Source organism: Sus scrofa, chromosome 13 (genome assembly GCF_000003025.6).
Source record: "Sus scrofa isolate TJ Tabasco breed Duroc chromosome 13, Sscrofa11.1, whole genome shotgun sequence".
In the NCBI taxonomy this organism is placed as follows: domain Eukaryota; kingdom Metazoa; phylum Chordata; class Mammalia; order Artiodactyla; family Suidae; genus Sus; species Sus scrofa.
Window position 1 is genome coordinate 33,839,588 of NC_010455.5, and position 21,355 is coordinate 33,860,942.

General features: G+C 41.5%; 1 protein-coding gene across 3 annotated transcripts in view; it reads left to right on the forward strand.

Moving 5' to 3' along the window:
• RAD54L2 (RAD54-like 2 (S. cerevisiae)) overlaps positions 1-21,355 on the forward strand; it is a 118,785-nt gene that overhangs the window by 67,805 nt on the left and 29,625 nt on the right. For all 3 annotated transcript variants that reach the window (XM_021068851.1, XM_021068850.1, XM_021068853.1), the window contains 2 exons: positions 20,376-20,577; positions 20,907-21,046. In XM_021068851.1, the coding sequence (XP_020924510.1) occupies positions 20,376-20,577; positions 20,907-21,046 (342 nt within the window). The remainder of the gene's footprint in view (positions 1-20,375; positions 20,578-20,906; positions 21,047-21,355) is intronic.

Sequence of the window (21,355 nt, forward strand, 5' to 3'; positions counted from 1 at the left end):
AGAAGGCAGGGAGACCCGTGGAGGCTCATGCTGGAAGCCAGGCCAGGTAGTACAGTAGCGTAGAGAAGGAGAGTGGGATATTTAGGTATCTTCTTCAAGCACAGAATTTGTGATTGAACGTGAGGAGAGGAGAGAAGGCAAGGTTGACGGGTTTTTTTTCCTTAATGGTGACCATATATGGTAGAGGTCTGTGGAGTTGCTACCCTGTGGGGTGTAAGGTCCTGGGAGAGCCACTGCTGAATGCTCTTACAGTTTAGAGATTTTATACTTATGTTCCAGCCACTCTTTTGTTTGTTTTGTTTTTTAATTGAAGTATAGTTGATTTACACTGTTTCAGGTATATAGCAAAGTCATTCAGTTTTGTGTGTGTGTGTGTGTGTGTGTGTGTGTTTGGCAGCAGCTTGCAGTGGCTTGATGTGGAATCTCAGTTCCCAGACCAGGGATTTAACCTGGGCCACAGCAGTGAAAGCACAAAATCCTAACCACTAGATCACCAAGGAACTTCCTCCAGCCATTCCTTTTTTATAAATTTTGTTGAACTTTAGGTGACTTAAATTTTGTTTTGTTAGTTTCACGTGTACAGCAAAGTTAATCAGCCATACCCATACATAATATATTCCATTCTTTTTCAGATTCAGATTCACAGAGCACTGAACAGACCTCTATGAGCTACATAGCAGGTCTCTGTCACAATTGATTTTTGTATTTAGTATTGTGCACATGCCAGTGCCAACCTATCAATCCACCCCTTCCCCCAGTGTTTCCCCTATGGTAAACACAAGTCTGGCCTTGAAATCTTTGAGTCTACCTCTGCCCTGTGAACAAGTTCTTCTGCATCACTTTTTATTAGACTCTACATTCTAGTGATCTCACATGATATCCATCTCTCTCCATCTGACCCATGCTACCCAGCATGACAATCTCTAGGTCCATCCAAGTTGTTGCAAATGGCATCATTTCATTCCCCTTTATGGCCAAGTATATTCTATTGTATATATGCACCACCTCTTCTTCTCTTCTTTCTCTCTCTTTTTTTTTTTTTTTTTTGTCTTTTGTCTTTTGTCTACCCGTAGTGGCATATGGAGGTTCCCAGGCTAGGGGTCAAGTTGGAGCTGTAGATGCTGGCCTATGCTGCAGTCTGAGCAACTCGGGATCCGAGGGGATCTATGACCTACACCACAGCTTGAGGCAACACCAGATCCTTAACCCCCTGAGCGAGGCCAGGGATTGAACCTACATCCTCATGGATCCTCGTCGGGTTCTTAACCACTGAGCCACGACCGGAACTCCGCACCACATCTTCTTTATCCAATCCTCTGTCAATGGACATTGAGGCTGCCTTCATGTCATGGCTACTGCAAACAGTGCTTCAGTGAACACTGGGGTGCATGTATCCCCTTGAACTATCAACCAATCTTTTAAACAGGAGGCAGGAGTTCCCTTCATGCTCAATGATTAACGAACCTGAGGTCTATGGACTAGGATTCATGAAGACGCAGGTTTGATCCCTGGCCTCAGTGGGTTAAGGATCCGTTGTTGCTGTGAGCTTGGTGTAGGTCGTAGACGCAGCTTGGATCCCGAGTTACCCACAGCTGTAGCTCTGATTCAACCCGTAGCCTGAGAACTTCATACCCCGCAAGTGCACCCCTAAAAAGCAAAAAAAAAAAAAAAAAAAAAAAAAATCGGGAACCAAAGCTGCCATGTGCTCCCAGATAGATGCATATTTTCTTTGCATTTTCTGTGGCCCTAAGGAAAGGACTCGTTGTTTTATTTCTAATATGGTCAGTCAAAGAGGGCTTTACCTTGCTTTTGTCTGGCCACAGTTGACTCTCCAGCCTTTTGCGTTCATAGAGTTAACATTTAAAGTTTAAGTTAATGAAACAGTTCAGGAAGTCAGTGACATGCCATAGTTTATTGTTTTGCCAGGGCATGACTTTAAATGATGCTTTCTGGGGTATGGGAACTGATAATTGAGCCCTGCCCACCACAGCATCTGCTTCTCAACCTACCCTGTTATCTGTTCTCAAATCAGAAATTCTTATCATCAACAGTCTGAAGGTATCATTTAAATGTTTCAGTTATATTTGAACGCTTTTTTTTTTTTTTTTTTTTTTTTTTTTTTGTCTTTCTGCCATTTCTTGGGTGGGCTGCTCCAGCGGCATGTGGAGGTTCCCAGGCTAGGGGTCCAATCGGAGCTGTAGCCACTGGCCTATGCCACAGCTACAGCAACGCAGGATCCAGCCACATCTGCAACCTACACCACAGCTCACGGCAACACCGGATCCCTAACCCACTGAGCAAGGCCAGGGATCGAACCCAAAACCTCATGGTTCCTAGTTGGATTCGTTAACCACTGAGCCACGACGGGAACTCCTATTTGAACGCTTTTAGTGAAAGAAATTTTTTGCCCGAGTAGTATTCTCTAATTTGGGGATTTTAGGTGTTCCCATCATGGTGCAGTGGAAACTAATCTTACTAGGAACCATGAGGTTGCAGGTTCAATTCCTGGCCTTGATCAGTGGGTTGAGGATCCAACATTGCTGTGAGCTGTGGTGAGCTGTGGTGCAGCCCTAAAAAAGACAAAAGACAAAAAAAAAATCGGGGGACTTTGTAAAGGTATCTTCCCTCTTGCCTCCTGTGCTTTCACAGCATGATGTCTGCTATGAGGTCTGATGCTATGCTTATGAAACCCCTTTGTTCACAACTACTGGTGCCGTACCCCTTTTCTCAACTTACTGAATCCTTCTAGAAAGTGTGTGTGTGTGTGTGTGTTGTGATTAATAGCCTCAGTGCTTCAAAGTGTTCATCAGTAGAATGGAAAAATAAACTGAGTTATATTGAGTCTCCACTCCCCCCTCCACAGAGTTTACTAGCATAACCTTTTGCTTATTCGTACTATTTATTCATAGTTTTACTGTTTTCTGCTTTCTTAGGTTAATAGATTCAACAATAATAATACATTTTGGAGGATTATCACCTTAGCGGGTGTACCCAGGCCCTCTCTCAAAGCAAAGCGGTAGAATGAACTGTTGGGTGTTCTCTTTGACCATTCCCTCTTAAAAGGAACAGTACTTGTGCCCTCCTTGCTTCCTCTTGTTTGTTGTGGACACCCTTGTATGAGACCCAGTGGAGTTTACATGTTAATGGGAAGATCCGTGTATTATTCTGTGCTTCTGCAACCATTTAAAATGGATTTCCAGAGGGGGAGTGGGGCTTTACCTGCCTGAGCTCCAGAGGGAAGAAAGCTTCCCCAGAAGCTGCAAGCAGGTTTGGTCTCATCATTCCTCTTTTAAAATTTTGAGTTTTCTGGTACAGGGATGCTGTTAATTCTAAGCCCTTAGGTTCACTGGAGATGCCTTCTAGCCTCCTTGAGAGAGGCTGCCAGTTGGAGCCCTCAAGAAGGAAACCCAGCGTGGATTGACATGGCCCTTAAACCAGCTCGAGCCCTAGAACCTCTCTCTGATGTTATATAACATCAAGCAGCTGCAGCATCCAGAATCACTTTATTCCCTGCAGTGCTAAATGGCAGGTGGAGGAAGCACTGGCCCTTTAGTGATTCTGAAGTTTCCAGGAATAATTTGATTGCGTCTTTAATTCTATTTTTATTTTTCCCATATTTGGATCACTCATGCTTTGGGAAACAAGCAAGAAACCATTTTGTTACCTCTGTCTTCCCATTCATATCCCTAGCCACTTCCTTCCTCCCTCCCTTCCTTCCTTGTAATTGGATTTAAAATGTTGTGCCAATTTCTGCTGTACAGCACCTAGCCTATTTCTTTTTGGCTGTCCCACGGCATATGGATTTCCTGGGCCAGGGATCAGATCTGAGCTGCAGTTGCAACCTAAGCCACAGCTGTGGCAATGCTGGATCCTTAACCCACTGTGCCAGGCCAGGGATCGAACCCACATCCCAGTGCTCCCAAGACACTACTGATCCCATTGCGCCACAGTAGGAACTCCTTTTTTTTTTTAAGGAGACTTTCTTGATTTACAATATTATATTAGTTTCACGTGTACAGCATAGTGATTTAAAAATGTCATAGGTTATAGTTACTATAAAATATTGTTTGTATTCCCTGTGCTGTACAATATATCCTTGTAGTTTATTTAATCCATAACAGTTTGTACCTCTTAATCCCTCCCCCTATCTTCCCCTCCCCGCTTCCTTCTCCTCACTAGTAGCCACAGTTTTGTTCTCTGTATCTCTGGGTCTGCTTCTTTTTTGTTATATTCACTAGCATATTTTTTAGATTCCACATGTAAGTGATAAAACGTGATAGTTGTCTTTTTTCTATCTTATTTCACCAAGCATCATACCCTCCAGGTCCATATATGTTTTTGCAAATGGCAAATTTTCACTCTTTTTTATGCCTAGCCCATTTCTTTAAAAAAAAAAAAAAAAGTTCCTAGAGAATGGAGAGAGTCTTGGAGAATTCTTGAGGAAAGAGTGACCAGCGTATTGTTGCTTGAGGCCTTGGGTGGAGTTTGGAAGAAAGGGATGTCCCTGCTGGAAACTGGCTACAGGTTGCTAGATGCCATGGTCACCAGGTGCCTTAGTGGTGTGTTGCTCCTCGAAGGACTGCAGCCATCTCCAGAGAGGAGTTGTCTCTCTCCACCTTCTGTTCCCTGGGCAGCAGTAGAGTTTCTCTTCCTTAATGTGTGGTGCTGACTAGCTTTGGAGTTGCTTCTGAAATTCTGGGGGATGGAAGGAATGGGGAAAATCAAGCTGAGTAGGTGATTCAGCCTTAATGTTTGACATAAATACATGGGTTAAGGACATCAGTGGGTTTTTTCTTATGGCTGATGGAATAATAAAGTCGAGTGATTGGAAAAAATGGGGAAATACTTCAAAAACCAGCTCAAATTTCTGAAGTAATGATGTCAGTTTTGCTCTTTGTGGTCATGTTGTTTTTCATATTTAATTATTCATATTTGTCAGCATTATATTCTAGATATACTAATCCTTTGTTATCTATATTGTTAATAGTATCTAGGCTGCAGCTTATCTCTTAACATTATTCACATTGTTCTTTTTTATTAAAAAAATCTGTAATTTCATTGTAGTCAGTTTAAGCAGTCTTTCCAATTGTTTGATAGTCTTTTTCATGAGTGAAAAAGCAAGAGGATATAGGAGAGGCATATTTTAAAGATTGGAATACGGTTTTCATCAGCATCTTTGGGTTTAATTTAAATTAAAAAAAATTTTTTGGCTGCAAACCTGCCATGTGACAGTTCCTGGGTCAGAGATCAGACCCATGCTGCAGTTGTGGCCTGCCCCATAGCTGCAGCACTTATCCTTAACCTGCTGTGCCACATGGGAACTTCTAAATAATTTTTTTTTTTTTTTTTTTTTTTTTGGCAGCGCCTGTGACATGTAGAAGTTTCTGGCCCAGGGATCAAACCTGAGCCACAACAGCAGCTTGAACTGCTGCAGTGACAACACCCAATCCTACTGAGCCACAAGGGAATGCTTGGATTTTTAAAATTTTGATTTTGTGAAATTATTCTAGACATTACTTTGTCTTTAAGGTTTTAGTAGAGCCAAGCACTTGCTTTACATTTTTTCATAAGTCTTTCAATCTTATTCAGAAATTAAACTAGAATCCTTCAAGGTATCAACTTTTGTCTTTCTACCTTTGCTCAGAAGTTCCTGCTTGTGTGGCTGATTTGCTGAGAACTTGGTAATTCTTGCCTGTGGTTGGCCAAAAATCTTTACCATCATGCTGAGCAGAGTTAAAATTAAATCTCTCTGCAGCATAGGGCTAGAATTTCAGATGGGCTTACAAATGACTTTTTTTTTTTTTCATTTGTTTGTTTTTCGGCCTTAATTGTGCTAAAAGCACTGGTTCTCTACAGGGAGTGATTTTGCCCCCAAGGAGACATTTGGCAATGTTTATAGAGACATTTTTGGTTGTCACAATTGGGAAGACGCTACTAGAATCTAGTAGCTACAGGGTGGGAAATGCTGCTAAACATCCTATAATAAAGGATTTTCCGGGCCCAAATGCCAGCGTTGCTGAGATTGAGAACTCCTGTGCAGTCTTGGTATCTTTTACAAACAATTTGCCGTTGTTCCCCTCCCCCTCGAGAGCTAAGTGGAAAGGCTGGCCATTTCTTTTTTTCATGTCTTAGGTTATTTCATGAGTTAGAGTGATATTGGTCCCCTTGCTCTTAGATCTCATTTTAAAAGATATGTTTAATTTAGAATCCACTGGTACCTTTTAGTATTAGTGCTATGAAGATTTATTTCTTCCCAAGGAGCAACTATGATGAGAATTTTTTTCCCCCTCAAACTGGCTTCCACGACTATTTTGGAGGTGAATCACATTTTGGTTTGCATGAGTTTTTTTTGTTTTTGTTTTTGTTTTTTTCAGCTTTTTAGGGCCACACCCGTGGCATATGGAAGTTCCCAGGCTAGGGGTCAAATTGGAGCTACAGCTCTTTCTGCAGCTCTTTTTCATCATGGTTTATTACAGGTTATTAAATATAGTTCCTATGCTTACAGTAGGACCTTGTTGTTTATCCATTATATGTATAATAGTTTGCATCTGCACCCAAATTCCTAATCCAAACCTCCCATGCTCACTCATCTCCCTTGTCAACCACAAATCTGTTCTGTATGTCTGTGAGTCTGTCTGTTTCCCAGAAAAGTTCAATTATGTCATGCTTTAGATTCCACACATAAGTGATATCACATGGTATTTATTTTTGTCTGACTTGACTTAGTATGATAATCTCTAGTTCATCCATGTTGCTGCAAATGGCATTATTTCATTCTTTTTCATGTCTGAGTAATATTCTGAGAAGATTCACACCATGTCTTCTTTATCCATTTATCTGTCAGTGGACCTTTAGGTTGTTTCCATGTCTTTGCTGTTGTAAAATAGAGCTTCTATGAGCATAGGGATGCATGTAGCTTTTCAAATTATAGGTTTGTCCAGATACATATCCAGGAGCTACATTGCTAGATCATATGGCAACTCTATTTTTATTTTTTTTTGAGGAACCTCCATACTATTTTCCATAGTAGCTGCACCGGTTTACATGCCTACCAACAGTGTATGTGAACTCCCTTTTCTCCTCGCCTTTGCCAGTGTTTGTTATTTGTAGACTTTTTAATGATGGTCATTTTTAATGGTGTGAGGTGGTATCTCTTTGTCTTACTCCTTTCTTTGGGTTTAGTTTTCTGCTTTTTTTTTTTTTTTCATCTTTTTAGGGCTGCATGTGCAGCATACAGATTCCCAGGCTAAGGGTCTAATCAAGCCGCAGCTGGTGGCCTACACCACAGCCATAGCATCACGGGATCCAAGCTGCATCTGTAACCTACATCACAGCTCCCTGCCACGCCAGATCCTTAACCCACTGAGCATGGCCAGGGATTGAACCCATGTCCTTAAGGATACTAGTTGGGTTTGTTACCACTGAGCCACATTGGGAACTCCTCCTGTTCTTAATTTTTTGAGAAGTTTTATGATTTTCACTCTCAGTTATTTTTTGACATATTAATTTAAGACTATGAATTTTTCTTTAAGAATAACTTTAGCAATATCACACAATTTTAAAAATCAATTTTATGGGAGTTCCCATTGCGGCTTAGCAGAAACGAATCTGCCTAGTATCCATGAGGATGCAGGTTCGAGCCCTGGCCTTGCTCAGTGGGTTAAGGATCCAGCATTGCTAGGAGCTCTGGTGTAGATCAAAGACAAGGCTCAGATCTGGCATTGCTGTGGCTTTGGTGTAGGCTGGCAGCTGCAGCTCCAATTCTACCTCTAACCTGGGAACTTCCATAGGCCACACATGTGGCCCTTAACAAAAAAGGATTTATTTATTATATAATTTATGTACAGTGAAATTAAAATATGCTACCTATGCAGATCAATGACTCTTGACCGATCTATATACCCTGTTATCATCACCCTGATCAAGACAGCAAAAATATCTCTCATACCACTTTGTAGTCAATTTTCCAGGCAACCACTAAACTGATTTCTGTCATTATAGGTTAACTTGGCCTGTTACAGAATTTTATATAAATAAAATTATGCATAACATATTGTTTTGATTTGGCCTCTTGCTTGGCATAATGTCTATGAGATTCATTTGTTGTTGCATGTGTCCATAGTTTGTTCCTTTTATATTACTGAGTAGTATTCCAGTTGCATGAATATATTACCCCTTATTTATATGTCCATCATATGTTAATGGACATTTAATCTTATGAAGAAGGCTTCTTTGAACATTCCTATAAAGTTGATTTTTTATTTGCTTTTTAGGGCCACACCTGTGGCATGTGAAAATTCCCTGGCTAGGGGTTGAATTGGAACAGTTGCCAGCCTACACCACAGCCACAGCAATGAGGGATCCTTAACCCACTGAGTGAGGCCAGAGATTGAACCCAAATCCTCATAGATACTAGTGGGGCTTGTTACCACTGAGCCACAATGGAAACTTCCAGTTTTTTTTTAATTAGAGATATGTTTTCATTTCTTTTAGATACAATACCAGTAAGTGAATTATTGGGTCATGTGGTAGGTATATGTTTAACTTTATAAGAAACTGCCAAAGTGTTTTTCAACATGATTGTACCACTTCACACTCCTGTCAATAGTGCATGAGAGTTCCAGGTGCCCCATATCCTTGTCATCATTTGGTATTGCCAGTCTATTAATTTTAGCCACTATAGTTTATTCATCTTGTCTGGAATCTTAGTCCTTCAATTCCTGGTTGTCTCAGCATCTCTTCAATTCCTTCAAAAGGTTTTATTGTTGTTGGTAGTTTGTTTAAATTTACTAAAACATTTCTAGGTGTTTTTGGTGCAAGCTTTGATTTGCTGCAAGCTATTTCATCTCAGCTGGAAGTAGAAGCACCAAGCCAACCTAAAAATATATATACGGAATTCCCCTTGTGGCTCAGTGGAAATGAACCTGACTAGTGTCCATGAGGATGTGGGTTTGATCCCTGGCCCTGCTCAGTGAGTTAAGGATCCAGTGTTGCCACAAACCGTGATGTAGGACAAGGCTCAGATCTGGTGTGGTTGTGGCTTTGGCTATGGCATAGGCCAGTGGCTATAGCTCCGATTTGACCCAGCCTGGGAACCTCCATAATGCCTCAGGTATGGCCCTAAAAAAAAGGACAAAAAAAAAAAAAAAAAAAAAAAGAAATATCAAACATAATAAAAAAAATTAGAGCCATAGTGTTTAAAAATGGTAAAATGAACTGTGTCCCAGTGCTCTTTTCAATTGCTATGAATACAGGGCTCGTCTTGCTTCATCTGTTTCCCCGGCCTTAGGTTATTTGGATGTGCTAGTTCCTTAACATTGTACAAATTTATCTGTAAAAACTTCAGAGGGAGTTCCCGTCATGGCGCAGTGGTTAACGAATCCGACTAGGAACCATGAGATTGCGGGTTCGGTCCCTGCCCTTGCTCAGTGGGTTAACGATCCGGCGTTGCCATGAGCTGTGGTGTAGGTTGCAGACGCGGCTCGGATCCCGCGTTGCTGTGGCTCTGGCGTAGGCCTGTGGCTACAGCTCCAATTCAACCCCTAGCCTGGGAACCTCCATATGCTGCGGGAGCGGCCCAAGAAATAGCAACAACAACAAAAAGACAAAAAAAAAAAAAAAAAAAAAAAAAAAAACTTCAGAGTGTATCTACTGTATTGCCTAACATGTAAAGTACCTGAAAAACAACAAAGCAAAATAAACACCATGCTATTATCACACCTAAATTTTTATTTTATTTTTTTATTTATTTATTTTTGTCTTTTGTATTTTTGGGGCCACACCCCATGACATCATGGAGGTTCCCAGGCTAGGGATTGAATCAGAGCTGTAGCCCCTGGCCTACGCCACAGCCATAGCAACGCAGAATTCGAGCCCATGTCTGTTACCTACATCCACAGCTCACAGCAACACCAGATCCTTAACCCGCTGAGCGAGGCCAGGGATCAAACCTGCGTCCTCATGGACACTAGTCAGATGCATTTCCGCTGAGCCATGACAAGAACTCCACACACCTAAATTTTTAAAAACAGTAATCCCTGATATTATAAATATGCAGATAATCCCTGATTATCTTAAATTATTTTTATGTTAATTTATTAAAATACCTACTATGTCCACCTTTAGTTGATTTGTCTTTTAAATCTTTCTAATATATAAGCTTTTTAAATAAGAAGAAATAATAATTATAAATAAATAATTTTAAAAATATAAGCTATGGTAGAACCTATCTCCTTTTTTTTTTTTTTTTTTTTTTTCTTCATTTTTGGCCACCCCAAGGCATTTGGAGTTCCTTAGCCAGGGATCAGATCCCAGTCACAACTGTGACCTAAGCCACAGATGCAGAAATGCTGGATCTTTAATCCACTGTGCCAGGCCACGGATCGAACCTTCGTCCCTGTGCTCCCAAGATGCCACTGATCCCATTGCACCATGGTGGGAACTCTTTTCTGAGACCTATACAACAAACAGCTCATAGCAACACCTCATAGCAAGCAACGCTGGATCGTTAACCCACTGAGCAAGGCCTAGGATCAAACCTGCAACCTCATGGTTCCTAGTCCAGATTCATTTCCGCTACACCACGACAGGAACTCCCATAGTGGGAACTCTTAACCTACCTCTCTTTTGTTTTCTTTTTTCTTTGCAACTCATTCATAGAAGAAAAATATTCACTTGTTCTGGGTTTTGCACATTTCTAGATTTTGCTACTTGCATCACCGTGGTCTTATTTATCAAGTTTAATGAGGTCCTTTGTCCCTGTATTTTTGCAAACTGTGAGTGAGATATCAAGGTGTGCTCAGATTCATGTTCAGTGTTTTGACACACACACATCATAGGTTGTGGTGTATATATCCTATCATGTGATGTCAGGAGGTACCTGGTAAGACTTGGAGTCCATCGATCTTTGTTTATACAGATGTGATTGAGCAGGAAAATATGGAATAGCTGGAGGAAAGGACCCTGGACCCTTTGTACTTTACACTGTCTAATGAATGAAATGTAGGGTTTTTTTTTTTTTTCAAAGCTCTTCATCTGCCTATCATATTTGTTGTGTTGTAACTCATTCCTCGAAGCTTATGTCAGTGTTTGTTGGTGTTTATATAACTCTGGTGATTACTGCTCACAGCTGGTTTCCATGAAGGAGAAAGTTCAGAAGTATTTGTCACCAGATCTGACTCCATGATTCTGAGCTTGGGTGGTAATGGTCACTGAATTAAAACATGCCGATAACACTTTTCCTTTGTCAAAGCACATGTCTCTACCTCCTTCTTGAATCTTTTATATTTTTTCCTCAGTTGTTTTATATTCTAAAATTTTGGGATGGGCTATTTTTTGAAGTTAAATTAATTGTTTTGGTTAGGTTGTAAATTCACATGGTTCAATATTCAGAAGGTACAAAAGAGCACAGTGAGGAGTTCCCATCGTGGAGCAGCGGTTAGCGAATCCAACTGGGAACCATGAGATTGCGGGTTCGATCCCTGGCCCTGCTCAGTTGGTTGAGGATCTGGCATTGCCATGAGCTGTGGTGTGGGTTGCAGACACGACTCGGATCCCAAGTTTCTGCGGCTCTGGCGTAGGCCCGCAGCTGCAGCTCCGATCCGACCCCTAGTCTGGGAACCTCCATGTGCCTCAGGAGCGGCCCAAGAAATGGCAAAAAGACAAAAAAAAAAAAAAAAAAAAAAAAAAAAGCACAGTGAAAAGTTATATTTTGATTTAGGGAAAATTTATTAATTTTGAAATAATTTTATTAAGAATAGTTTAAGATGTGGTATGTATCATACAACATTATGTAAAAACCAGAAACTTCACCGTAAGCAACAAGAAACAGTAAGGAAGCACTTGTAAAACACTAACTTACATGACAACATACTTTAAATATTAGCACATCCATTATCTAAAGCCCCTTTAATAAGCAAACAGTAGTTGTTGAACACAGAAACTAAGGATTCATTCAAAGAATGCTAAGTTGTAAGGAGCTAGTTTAGACTTGTGTCCTGTATATAGGAAAGGGGAAACCTGTGTCTGAACTCACTTTTCATGAGAATTGTATTTGCTATGTCTGATTCTTTAATAATTGCTGCTGTGCTTGGCTATATTCAACCCATGCCAGACAGAAGTTCACATCCAGACTTCACAAGCTGGAATATTTGATATTGAATTTGTGACATTGAAAGACTGTCAGGTTCTGTTCTTCCTCTTCCCAGGAACAGCCCACTCTGCAAGGTAGAAACTGGAAGAAATAAATAGTTGTCAACAAGTTCTTACTGTCCAACAGATCGAGTTCAAAGCCTTTGACTTGACATTCATAGCCTGCCCTCTATACTTTTCAGTCCTGTCTGCCTACTTTCTAACCTTGCCTCCAGCTGTTCCTCCAAGTGGTTACCAAAAAAATTTGCTTGTGAGGAGTTCTTGTTGTGGTGCAGTGGAAACGAATCTGACTAGGAACCATGAGGTTTCTGGTTTGATCCCTGGCCTCGCTCACTGGGTTAAGGATCCGGTGTTGCTGTGAGCTATGGTGTAGGTTGCAGATGCAGCCAAATCTGGTGTTGCTGTGGCTCTGATGTAGGCTGGCAGCTACAGCTCAGATTCAACCCCTAGCCTGGGAACCTCCATATGCTGCACTTTCGGCCCTAAAAGGACAAAAGACAATCAATCAATCACTCAATCAATAAATGCATGCATGCTTGTGAAATAGAAAGACAATAGAAGGCCTTAAGGCCAGGAGAACATCAGAGGTCATTATCAGAACCAGGTCAGAAGACCTAGCAAAATAACAGATTGAAGTGTGCCCACCCAGCCCCGAGTTGCTGTGTAGGTCAGCTGCAGTTGTTGGTGGAAGTGGCCAAGTTAGCAGTGGATCATACCTCCCCTCTTATGGAGTCTGCTGTCTAACCACCTGTTCCTTTGGGAGGAGTAGTTTGATGGCCTCCCTTTTTAGGAGGGAAGAAGTCATGGCTCTGAGTTAGGAGGAAGGTGTCAGTAATACTCTGTGACAATGGCATGGGAGTATTAGCTCTTTGGAAGGATGGGAGACCTGAAGGAATGATGGTCTTTAAGAAAACTAAGAGTTGCCGAGCTTTTCTCTTTTTTTGGTCTTTTTGTCTTTTTAGGGCTGCACCCGCGGCATATGGAAGTTCCCAAGCTAGGGTGGAATCAGAGCTGTAGCTGCCAGCCTACGCCACAGCCACAGCAACGCCAGGCCCGAGCTGCATCTGTGACCTACACCATAGCTCATGGCAACACCGGATCCTTAACCCACTGAGCGAGGTCAGGGATCAAACACCCAACCTTAGGGTACCTAGTTGGATTGTTTCCGCTTCACCCAACGGGAACTTCTAAGCTTTTCTTCTTGTAGTGCTTCAAATGGAAATGGAAGAGTACTGTTTAAGGCGGGTAGTGAATGTGGGAGGATAGCTAGTCAGACTTGCAGTTCCACTTTGGAGCTTCCATTCTGTTCCTCATGTTTGGCTGGACACAGGAGCAGTGGTACCTTGCTTTCTCAGCAGGTGAAATATGTCCACGAGCTAAGGCTCATATTGCATTCTCAGTGCCCACTTGCCGCCCTGGACTCTGTTGCCTTTAGGGGATCTTTTATAATTGTGAGAGGATTGTGATGTTTCAATCTCTTGTTCGTGTTAATGATATTACAGCGTCCTATCAGGAACTTTCTTTGGTGCCTTCCTTGGCCTTATCCCTTTTGCTCTTCAAAAAGTAAAGGTTATACCTAAAACTTTTACTGGGTTCTAATGTAAGGGCCAGGAAGATGCTTCCAGTGCTGCTGCAGGAGAGCAAATCAACCTGGACATTCACTTTTGAGTGTGTGTGCATGCGTTCCCACTCTTGTACATTGGACCCCCAACTTTTACAATGGACAGCTTAGCTTCCCCCCTCCCCTAAACTCTAGGCAATGGGACATAGAATGCTAGGAAGAAAAGGCCTTTGGAAGTAGTCCTTCTTAGAACAGGGGTTGATGTCTGTGCTAGAATCTTGAGTCTGCACTTAACTTTTCCTTGGACAACAGTCTCCTGGAAAGAGACTGGGCAGTGGTTGTTGGGTTGGAAGGGCACTCCTGCTGCTGTTTGCTTAATTTGTTTTAGTCAGTATTGAACTGTATGTGCTTTCCTAATCATTCCACCTTGTTTAGAGTCTAATAGACACTTTTGCTTATGTTCCTCTGTTTAGAATGTTCTTTCTTTTCTTTTTCTTTTTTTTTGCTTTTAGGGCTGCACCTGCAGCATATGGAGGTTCCCAGGCTAGGGGTCGAATCAGAGCTACAGTGGCCAGCCTACACCACAGCCACAGCAACGCTGGATCAGTAACCCACTGAGTGAGGCCAGGGATGGAACCCTCAACCTCATAGTCCCTAGTTAGATTCGTTTCTGCTGTGCCATGATAGGAACGTTCTTTTCTTCCTTTAATATCTGCTGTCTACTCATTCTGTTAGGCACCTAGCAGAATGCCTAAGGTGTTAGTTTCACCTTTCCCCAAAACCAGCAATAGGGAAGGCTGGATTAGATGTCCTTTCCCTAAGTGTTATAGCTATTAGGCACTCCATTGTATACGTGTTTTCCCACATGGACCATTCCATTGTGCCTTGGCACAGGACCTGGTACATAGTGAATACTTGAATGTATGTTAGGCTAAACTAAAAGCGGAGGACAGGAGAAGAAAAAGTGGTTAATTTGTGGCAGTCTCAAGTGAAAAGGTTTAGAATGTGGAGTGTGTGTGTATAAGGAACATTCATTTTGTAAAAATAAAATGCAGTTCACATTGGTCATTTCTGCTTCTCCCTTTTCTTCTCTTTTTTTTCTCATCTTTTCTCTTCTCTCCTTTTCTTTTCTTTTCTCTTCTCGTGGCTACACCCATGGTATATGGAAGTTCCCAGGCCAGTGATTGAATCTGAGCTACTGAGGTAGGGTTCTCAATCCACTGCGCTGGGCCGGTGATTGAATCTGAGCCACTGAAGTAGGGTTCTTTTTTTTTTTTTTTTTTTTTTTGTCTTTTGTCTTTTTGCCTTTTCTAGGGCTACTTCTGCAGCATATGGAGGTTCCCAGGCTAGAGGTCGAATCGAAGCTGTAGCCGCTGGCCTACGCCAGGGCCACAGTAACTCGGGATCCGAGCTGCTTCTGCAGCCTATGCCACAGCTCATGGCAATGCTGGATCCTTAACCCACTGAGCAAGACCAGGGATCGAACCTGCAACCTCATGGTTCTGAAGTAGGGTTCTTAACCCACTGTGCAACAGCAGGAACTCCTGAAATCTTTTTTTTTTTTTTTTTTTTTTTACTGTAACAATATTTTTATTTTTTATTTTTATTTTTTTAAATAATTTTTTTTTATTTTCCCACTGTACAGCAAGGGGGTCAGGTTATCCTTACATGTATACATTACAATTACATTTTTTCCCCCACCCTTTCTTCTGTTGCATCATGAGTATCTAGACAAAGTTCTCAATGCTATTCAGCAGGATCTCCTTGTAAATCTATTCTAAGTTGTGTCTGATAAGCCCAAGCTCCCGATCCCTCCCACTCCCTCCCCCTCCCATCAGGCAACCACAAGTCTCTTCTCCAAGTCCATGATTTTCTTTTCTGAGGAGATGTTCATTTGTGCTGGATATTAGATTCCAGTTATAAGTGATATCATATGGTATTTGTCTTTGTCTTTCTGGCTCATTTCACTCAGGATGAGATTCTCTAGTTCCATCCATGTTGCTGCAAATGGCATTATGTCATTCTTTTTTATGGCTGAGTAGGATTCCATTGTGTATATATACCACACCTTCCGAATCCAATCCTCTGTCAATGGACATTTGGGTTGTTTCCACGTCCTGGCTATTGTGAATAGTGCTGCAATGAACATGCGGGTGCACGTGTCTCTTTTAAGTAGAGTTTTGTCCGGATATATGCCCAAGAGTGGGATTGCGGGGTCATATGGAAGTTCTATGGATAGATTTCTAAGGTATCTCCAAACTGTTCTCCATAGTGGCTGTGCCAGTTTACATTCCCACCAAGAGTGCAGGAGGGTTCCCTTTTCTCCACAGCCCCTCCAGCACTTGTTATTTGTGGATTTATTAATGATGGCCATTCTGACTGGTGTGAGGTGATATCTCATGGTAGTTTTGATTTGCATTTCTCTTATAATCAGTGATGTTGAGCATTTTTTCATGTGTTTGTTGGCCATCTGTATATCTTCTTTGGAGAAATGTCTATTCAGGTCTTTTGCCCATTTTTCCATTGATTGATTGGTTTTTTTGCTGTTGGGTTGTATAAGTTGTTTATATATTCTAGAGATTAAGCCCTTGTCCGTTGCATCATTTGAAACTGTTTTCTCCCATTCTGTAAGTTGTCTTTTTGTTTTCTTTTGGGTTTCCTTTGCTGTGCAAAAGCTTTTCAGTTTGATGAGGTCCCATGGGTTTATTTTTGCTCTAATTTCTATTGCTTTGGGAGACTGACCTGAGAAAATATTCATGATGTTGATGTCAGAGAGTGTTTTGCCTATGTTTTCTTCTAGGAGTTTGATGGTGTCCTGTCTTATATTTAAGTCTTTCAGCCATTTGGAGTTTATTTTTGTGCATGGTGTGAGGGTGTGTTCTAGTTTCATTGCTTTGCATGTTGCTGTCCAGGTTTCCCAGCAATGCTTGCTGAATAGACTTTCTTTTTCCCATTTTATGTTCTTGCCTCCTTTGTCAAAGATTAATTGACCATAGGTGTCAGGGTTTATTTCCGGGTTCTCTATTCTGTTCCATTGGTCTGTCTGTCTGTTTTGGTACCATTACCACACTGTTTTGATGACTGTGGCTTTGTAGTATTTCTTGAAGTCTGGGAGAGTTATGCCTCCTGCTTGGTTTTTGTTTCTCAGGATTGCTTTGGCGATTCTGGGTCTTTTGTTTTTCCATATAAATGTTTGGATTGTTTGTTCTAGTTCTGTGAAAAATGTCATGGGTCATTTGATAGGGATTGCATTGAATCTGTAGATTGCTTTGGGTAGGATGGCCATTTTTGCAATATTGATTTTCCCAATCCAGGAACATGGAATATCTTTCCATTTCTTTACATCTTCTTTGATTTCTTTGATTAAAGTTTTATAGTTCTCGGCATATAGGTCCTTTACCTCCTTGGTCAGGTGTATTCCAAGGTATTTGATTTTGTGAGGTGCAATTTTAAAAGGTATCGTATTTTTGTATTCCTTTTCTAATAGTTCATTGCTGGTATACAGAAATGCAACTGACTTCTGAATGTTAATCTTATATCCTGCTACTTTGCTGAATTTATTAATCAGTTCAAGTAGTTTTGGGGTTGAGTCCTTAGGGTTTTCTATGTATAGTATCATGTCATCTGCATATAGTAACAGTTTTATCTCTTCTCTTCCTATATGGATGCCTTTTATTTCTTTTGTTTGTCTAATTGCTGTGGCTAGGACTTCCAAAACTATGTTGAAGAGCAGTGGTGAGAGTGGGCATCCCTGTCTTGGAACTCCTGAAATCTTAATTCTGATCCATTCTGATATATAATTGAAGTTCAGGTTCTCCACACAAATCAATACTGCTACCCAATATGGCTGACCAAGCCCCACAGCTTTGTGTGCTCCTGGACTGTTGAATGTGGTTGGGAGAATGGAGTTCGGCCAACCAGGGTTTAAAGAATAACATTTTCCATGAGAGAGCTGTTTACATCCTCATTTTACAAATGTGGGAACTATGGCTCAGAGAAGTGGAACCCATGAACATAGAACTAGTAAGTGACAGAGCCGGTATTCAACACCAAGATTGCCTGACTACAAAGCTTTTTAACTGTCTGCTCCTGTTTTCCTGCTTATTTCCTATATACCCATAGGTAAACATTTTTAACCTTTTAAGGTTTCAGTTTATCATATTTAGAATGAGGGGAGAAAAAACTCACCTTGTAGTTATTGTAAGAAAGAAGAAACCAAACCCATTCTTTGTAACTGGAATAGTGGTAGTCACAGTAAAAGTAGCAGCTGTTTTTCATATCATTTACTATGTGTCAGGCATCATCCTAGTGCTTTATTTAGCCTATCTCATGTAATCACTACCACAACCCTCTCAGGTTGAGGAATAACACTACAAATGTTATTTTATAATTGAGGAACAGAAAGGTTATAAGGGCAGAACTGACTTTCACACCGCACAATCTGACTTCAGTGTCTGTACTGAACCCCTAAGCTCTGTTACCTCTTGAGACATTAGTTTCCAACTCCATGCTGTTCTAGAATCTAGCATCAATATGAAAGAGACCACAAGGAACCCAGAATGGTAATGGGGCGGGAGGGGCTACACCAAGCCATGGAAGGTGAGCAGTAACAGAATATCTGCGACAGTCATGTTCTCAGTGATGAGATGACCCTTTGGTATTTTTTGGTGGTTGAGTTTATAGGATGATGATCTGTGATATGTTTTTCTTTCAGCTTGGTAGTATCAGCTTACTGGTTCATTCACTGAGCCCTGGTCTCCCTTTACCAAAGTCTACAGGGTTGAATGTTTCTTCCTGACTCCATACTGGTATTTTTTTAAAATGTTGACTGTATAAATGAGAAAAAAGGGACAACTCTCCGTTACAGAAAAATTTCAGATAATTAAATGTGGAAGCAAAAGAGAGAAATAGAAAACCACCATTAGAACACCACAGCAATAATTACTCTAGGTAAAACCCACTGATGAATGTTGAAATTAGTAGATGAAACTTTTAAGCATTCTCCAAGTGTCAAGTACCCTCTCCCCCAAACATTTTTTTGTATGTGGTTTTAACATATATCCAGAAATTCTTCGGTGTCTCTCATTCTAGGAAATGGAACTTAATTCTCTTCTCCCTGAATGTGTGCCAGGCTTAGTGGTCGGCCTCTTGTGAATAAAATACGGAAAGGGAAGATAGTGATTTTATAGTGGAGAGATATTGCAGACATCATTTCAAGGTTAATGTCACCAGTAACAAATCATGTTGATACCGTGTACCCTGATAAGATGTGATGAGAAGGGTGCCTCACCTCTGTGGTATTTTTTTCCTAAAAACCATATCCCAATCCAGTTATCAAGATTGGGGGACAGTCTTCAAAACACCTGGCCAGTACTCTTCAAAAATGTATCAATGTCACAAAAGACACTGGAATTGCTACGATCTAGGGAAGACAGAAAAAATATGAAAGCTAAATGCAATATGATATCCTGAATAGGATCCTATAAGAGAAAAAAGACTTTAGTGGAAAACTGATAAATCCAAAATAACACACAAAAATAATTCCACAAAAACACCAATCTTCCTGAGTCCTTCCTTCCTGAGGATCAAGTGACACTGACCAGAGCACCTCAATTTCGCCATTTCTGTTCTAGTTTTTCTCTTACCTTTGGGAAAGACCTTTTGGTTGTGTAGTACTTGTATCTGGGAGGCTCTGGTGAACTTGGGGACAGGTCTGTGTGCTTTCAAAGCCTGCCCATCCAGCAAACAGAATGCTACTCAGCACATGAAGTTGAAGCATGTGTATATGGACTTTCCTACCCCAACCCCAGTCCTTGCTGGTGGTTGATATCACGATGGCACTCCCTCTGCCAGGAATCTTTTCCCTTTTTCCTCCTGTCCCAAAAGAAAAACCTTTAGACATTTTGTTCATCTTTTAAGTTCTCACAGTTTACCTCCCATGTAATTCCTTGTGTGATCATCCCACGAAGCAGTACATTTCATATTCCTGTGGCCCTAACATAATTATTCTTGGTTTAGCTAATTACCTCTGGCTGAAAAATGATATTTTAAACTTTTAAGTTCTTTTGGTCAGTTGGCCTGCCCCTCGTGTAGTATTTAGCCCATCTTGTCTTTTATATCTAGAAAACAAACTCCTCGAAGGAAAGAGTCTTATAAATATTCCTTGAAGCATCAAGAATGCATGTTGTAAGCTCTCCTTAAATGGTGAGTTGAGTGAGTGAGCATGTTAAACACTAAAGGGAGGAGCGTTCTCCCCGTTGGCAGAAGAGACTTGCTTAGAGTTACGCAAGTGAGTGTGAGCTGCATTTGGAACCAAGTTGTCCCTTTCTGAGTAGTCTGAGGCCATGACACTTCCTCACTCTGATTATAGCACTAAATTATATCAGGAGTAATGGCTTTCCTTTCTTGTGAGCCTACTTAGAACCAGGCTTGGTTCTAAGCATGCACACTATTTAGTCCTCACAACAGCTCTGAAGTGCGGGCATTACTGTCCTCATTTTATAGATACATCCATTGAGGTTCAGAGAGATGTAACTTGCCTTATTAGATCTCCAGCTAGTAAGTTACTGTGTTGAGATTTGAACCCTTTCAAGTCTGGCATCAAAACCCACATTTCCTCTAGTAAAGTTTGGTCCCTGACACCTCTTTCCCATTGTCTTTTCAGACCCATCCCTGGAAGACATGTGTGGCACTGAGTGTGCCCAGCTGGGGGAAGATGGGCAGCGGCCACCGCGGTGCACTTCAACTACCTCATCTCAGTCTGAGCCTTCAGAGCAGCTTAGGCGCCACCAAGGCAAGAGCCTAGCCTCCGAGGACCCCAAAAAGAAGAGAGCTCAGAAGCCCTCCCACATGCGGAGAAACATACGGTGAGCTGTGCTCTGGGGAAGAGGAGAAGGGAGGGATTAGAAGCATTATCTTCAATGCGGGTTGTCAGTAGCAGAAGGACTGGTTTGAGGAGAGTCCTGTTTCTTTAGAAGAAAAGTGTAAGCTGGGTGCCCCAATTAATGGTAAAGATGAAGGTGTTCCCACTGTGGAACTTTACCTTGCCCATTGCATGGATGTAGTGGGACTGATGTGGTTTCTCCTCCCACTTCAGCTCTCTGACCTCAGCAATGATGGTTTCTCTCTTCCGCTTGACATTATATCGCTCAAATCTCAAGTGAACCCAAGTGTTCTGTCTTATTTTAATGTTTAGAAAGCTGCTCCGGGAGGATCAATTGGAGCCAGTTACCAAAGCGGCACAACAGGAAGAATTGGAAAGGAGGAAACGCCTGGAGCAGCAGAGGAAGGATTACGCAGCCCCCATTCCCACCGTTCCCCTGGAGTTTCTTCCCGGTAAGCAGTGGACATGGCAGGAATAATCCTGTGCTACAGGGAGTTGAGGCCCTCAGTACCCACAGTGGTCAAGGACAGATCTGGAATAAGACCATGGCCTCTCAAGAATCCTTTCAAGTCGTTCAGTTTTTAGAAGGATCTCATTTAAAACGTTAAGATGGGGAGTTCCTGTCGTGGCACAGTGGTTAACGAATCTGACTAGGAACCATGAGGTTGCGGGTTCAATCCATGGCCTTGCCCAGTGGGTTAAGGATCCAGCATTGCCGTGAGCTGTGGTGTGGGTCGCAGATGCGGCTCGGATCCTGCGTT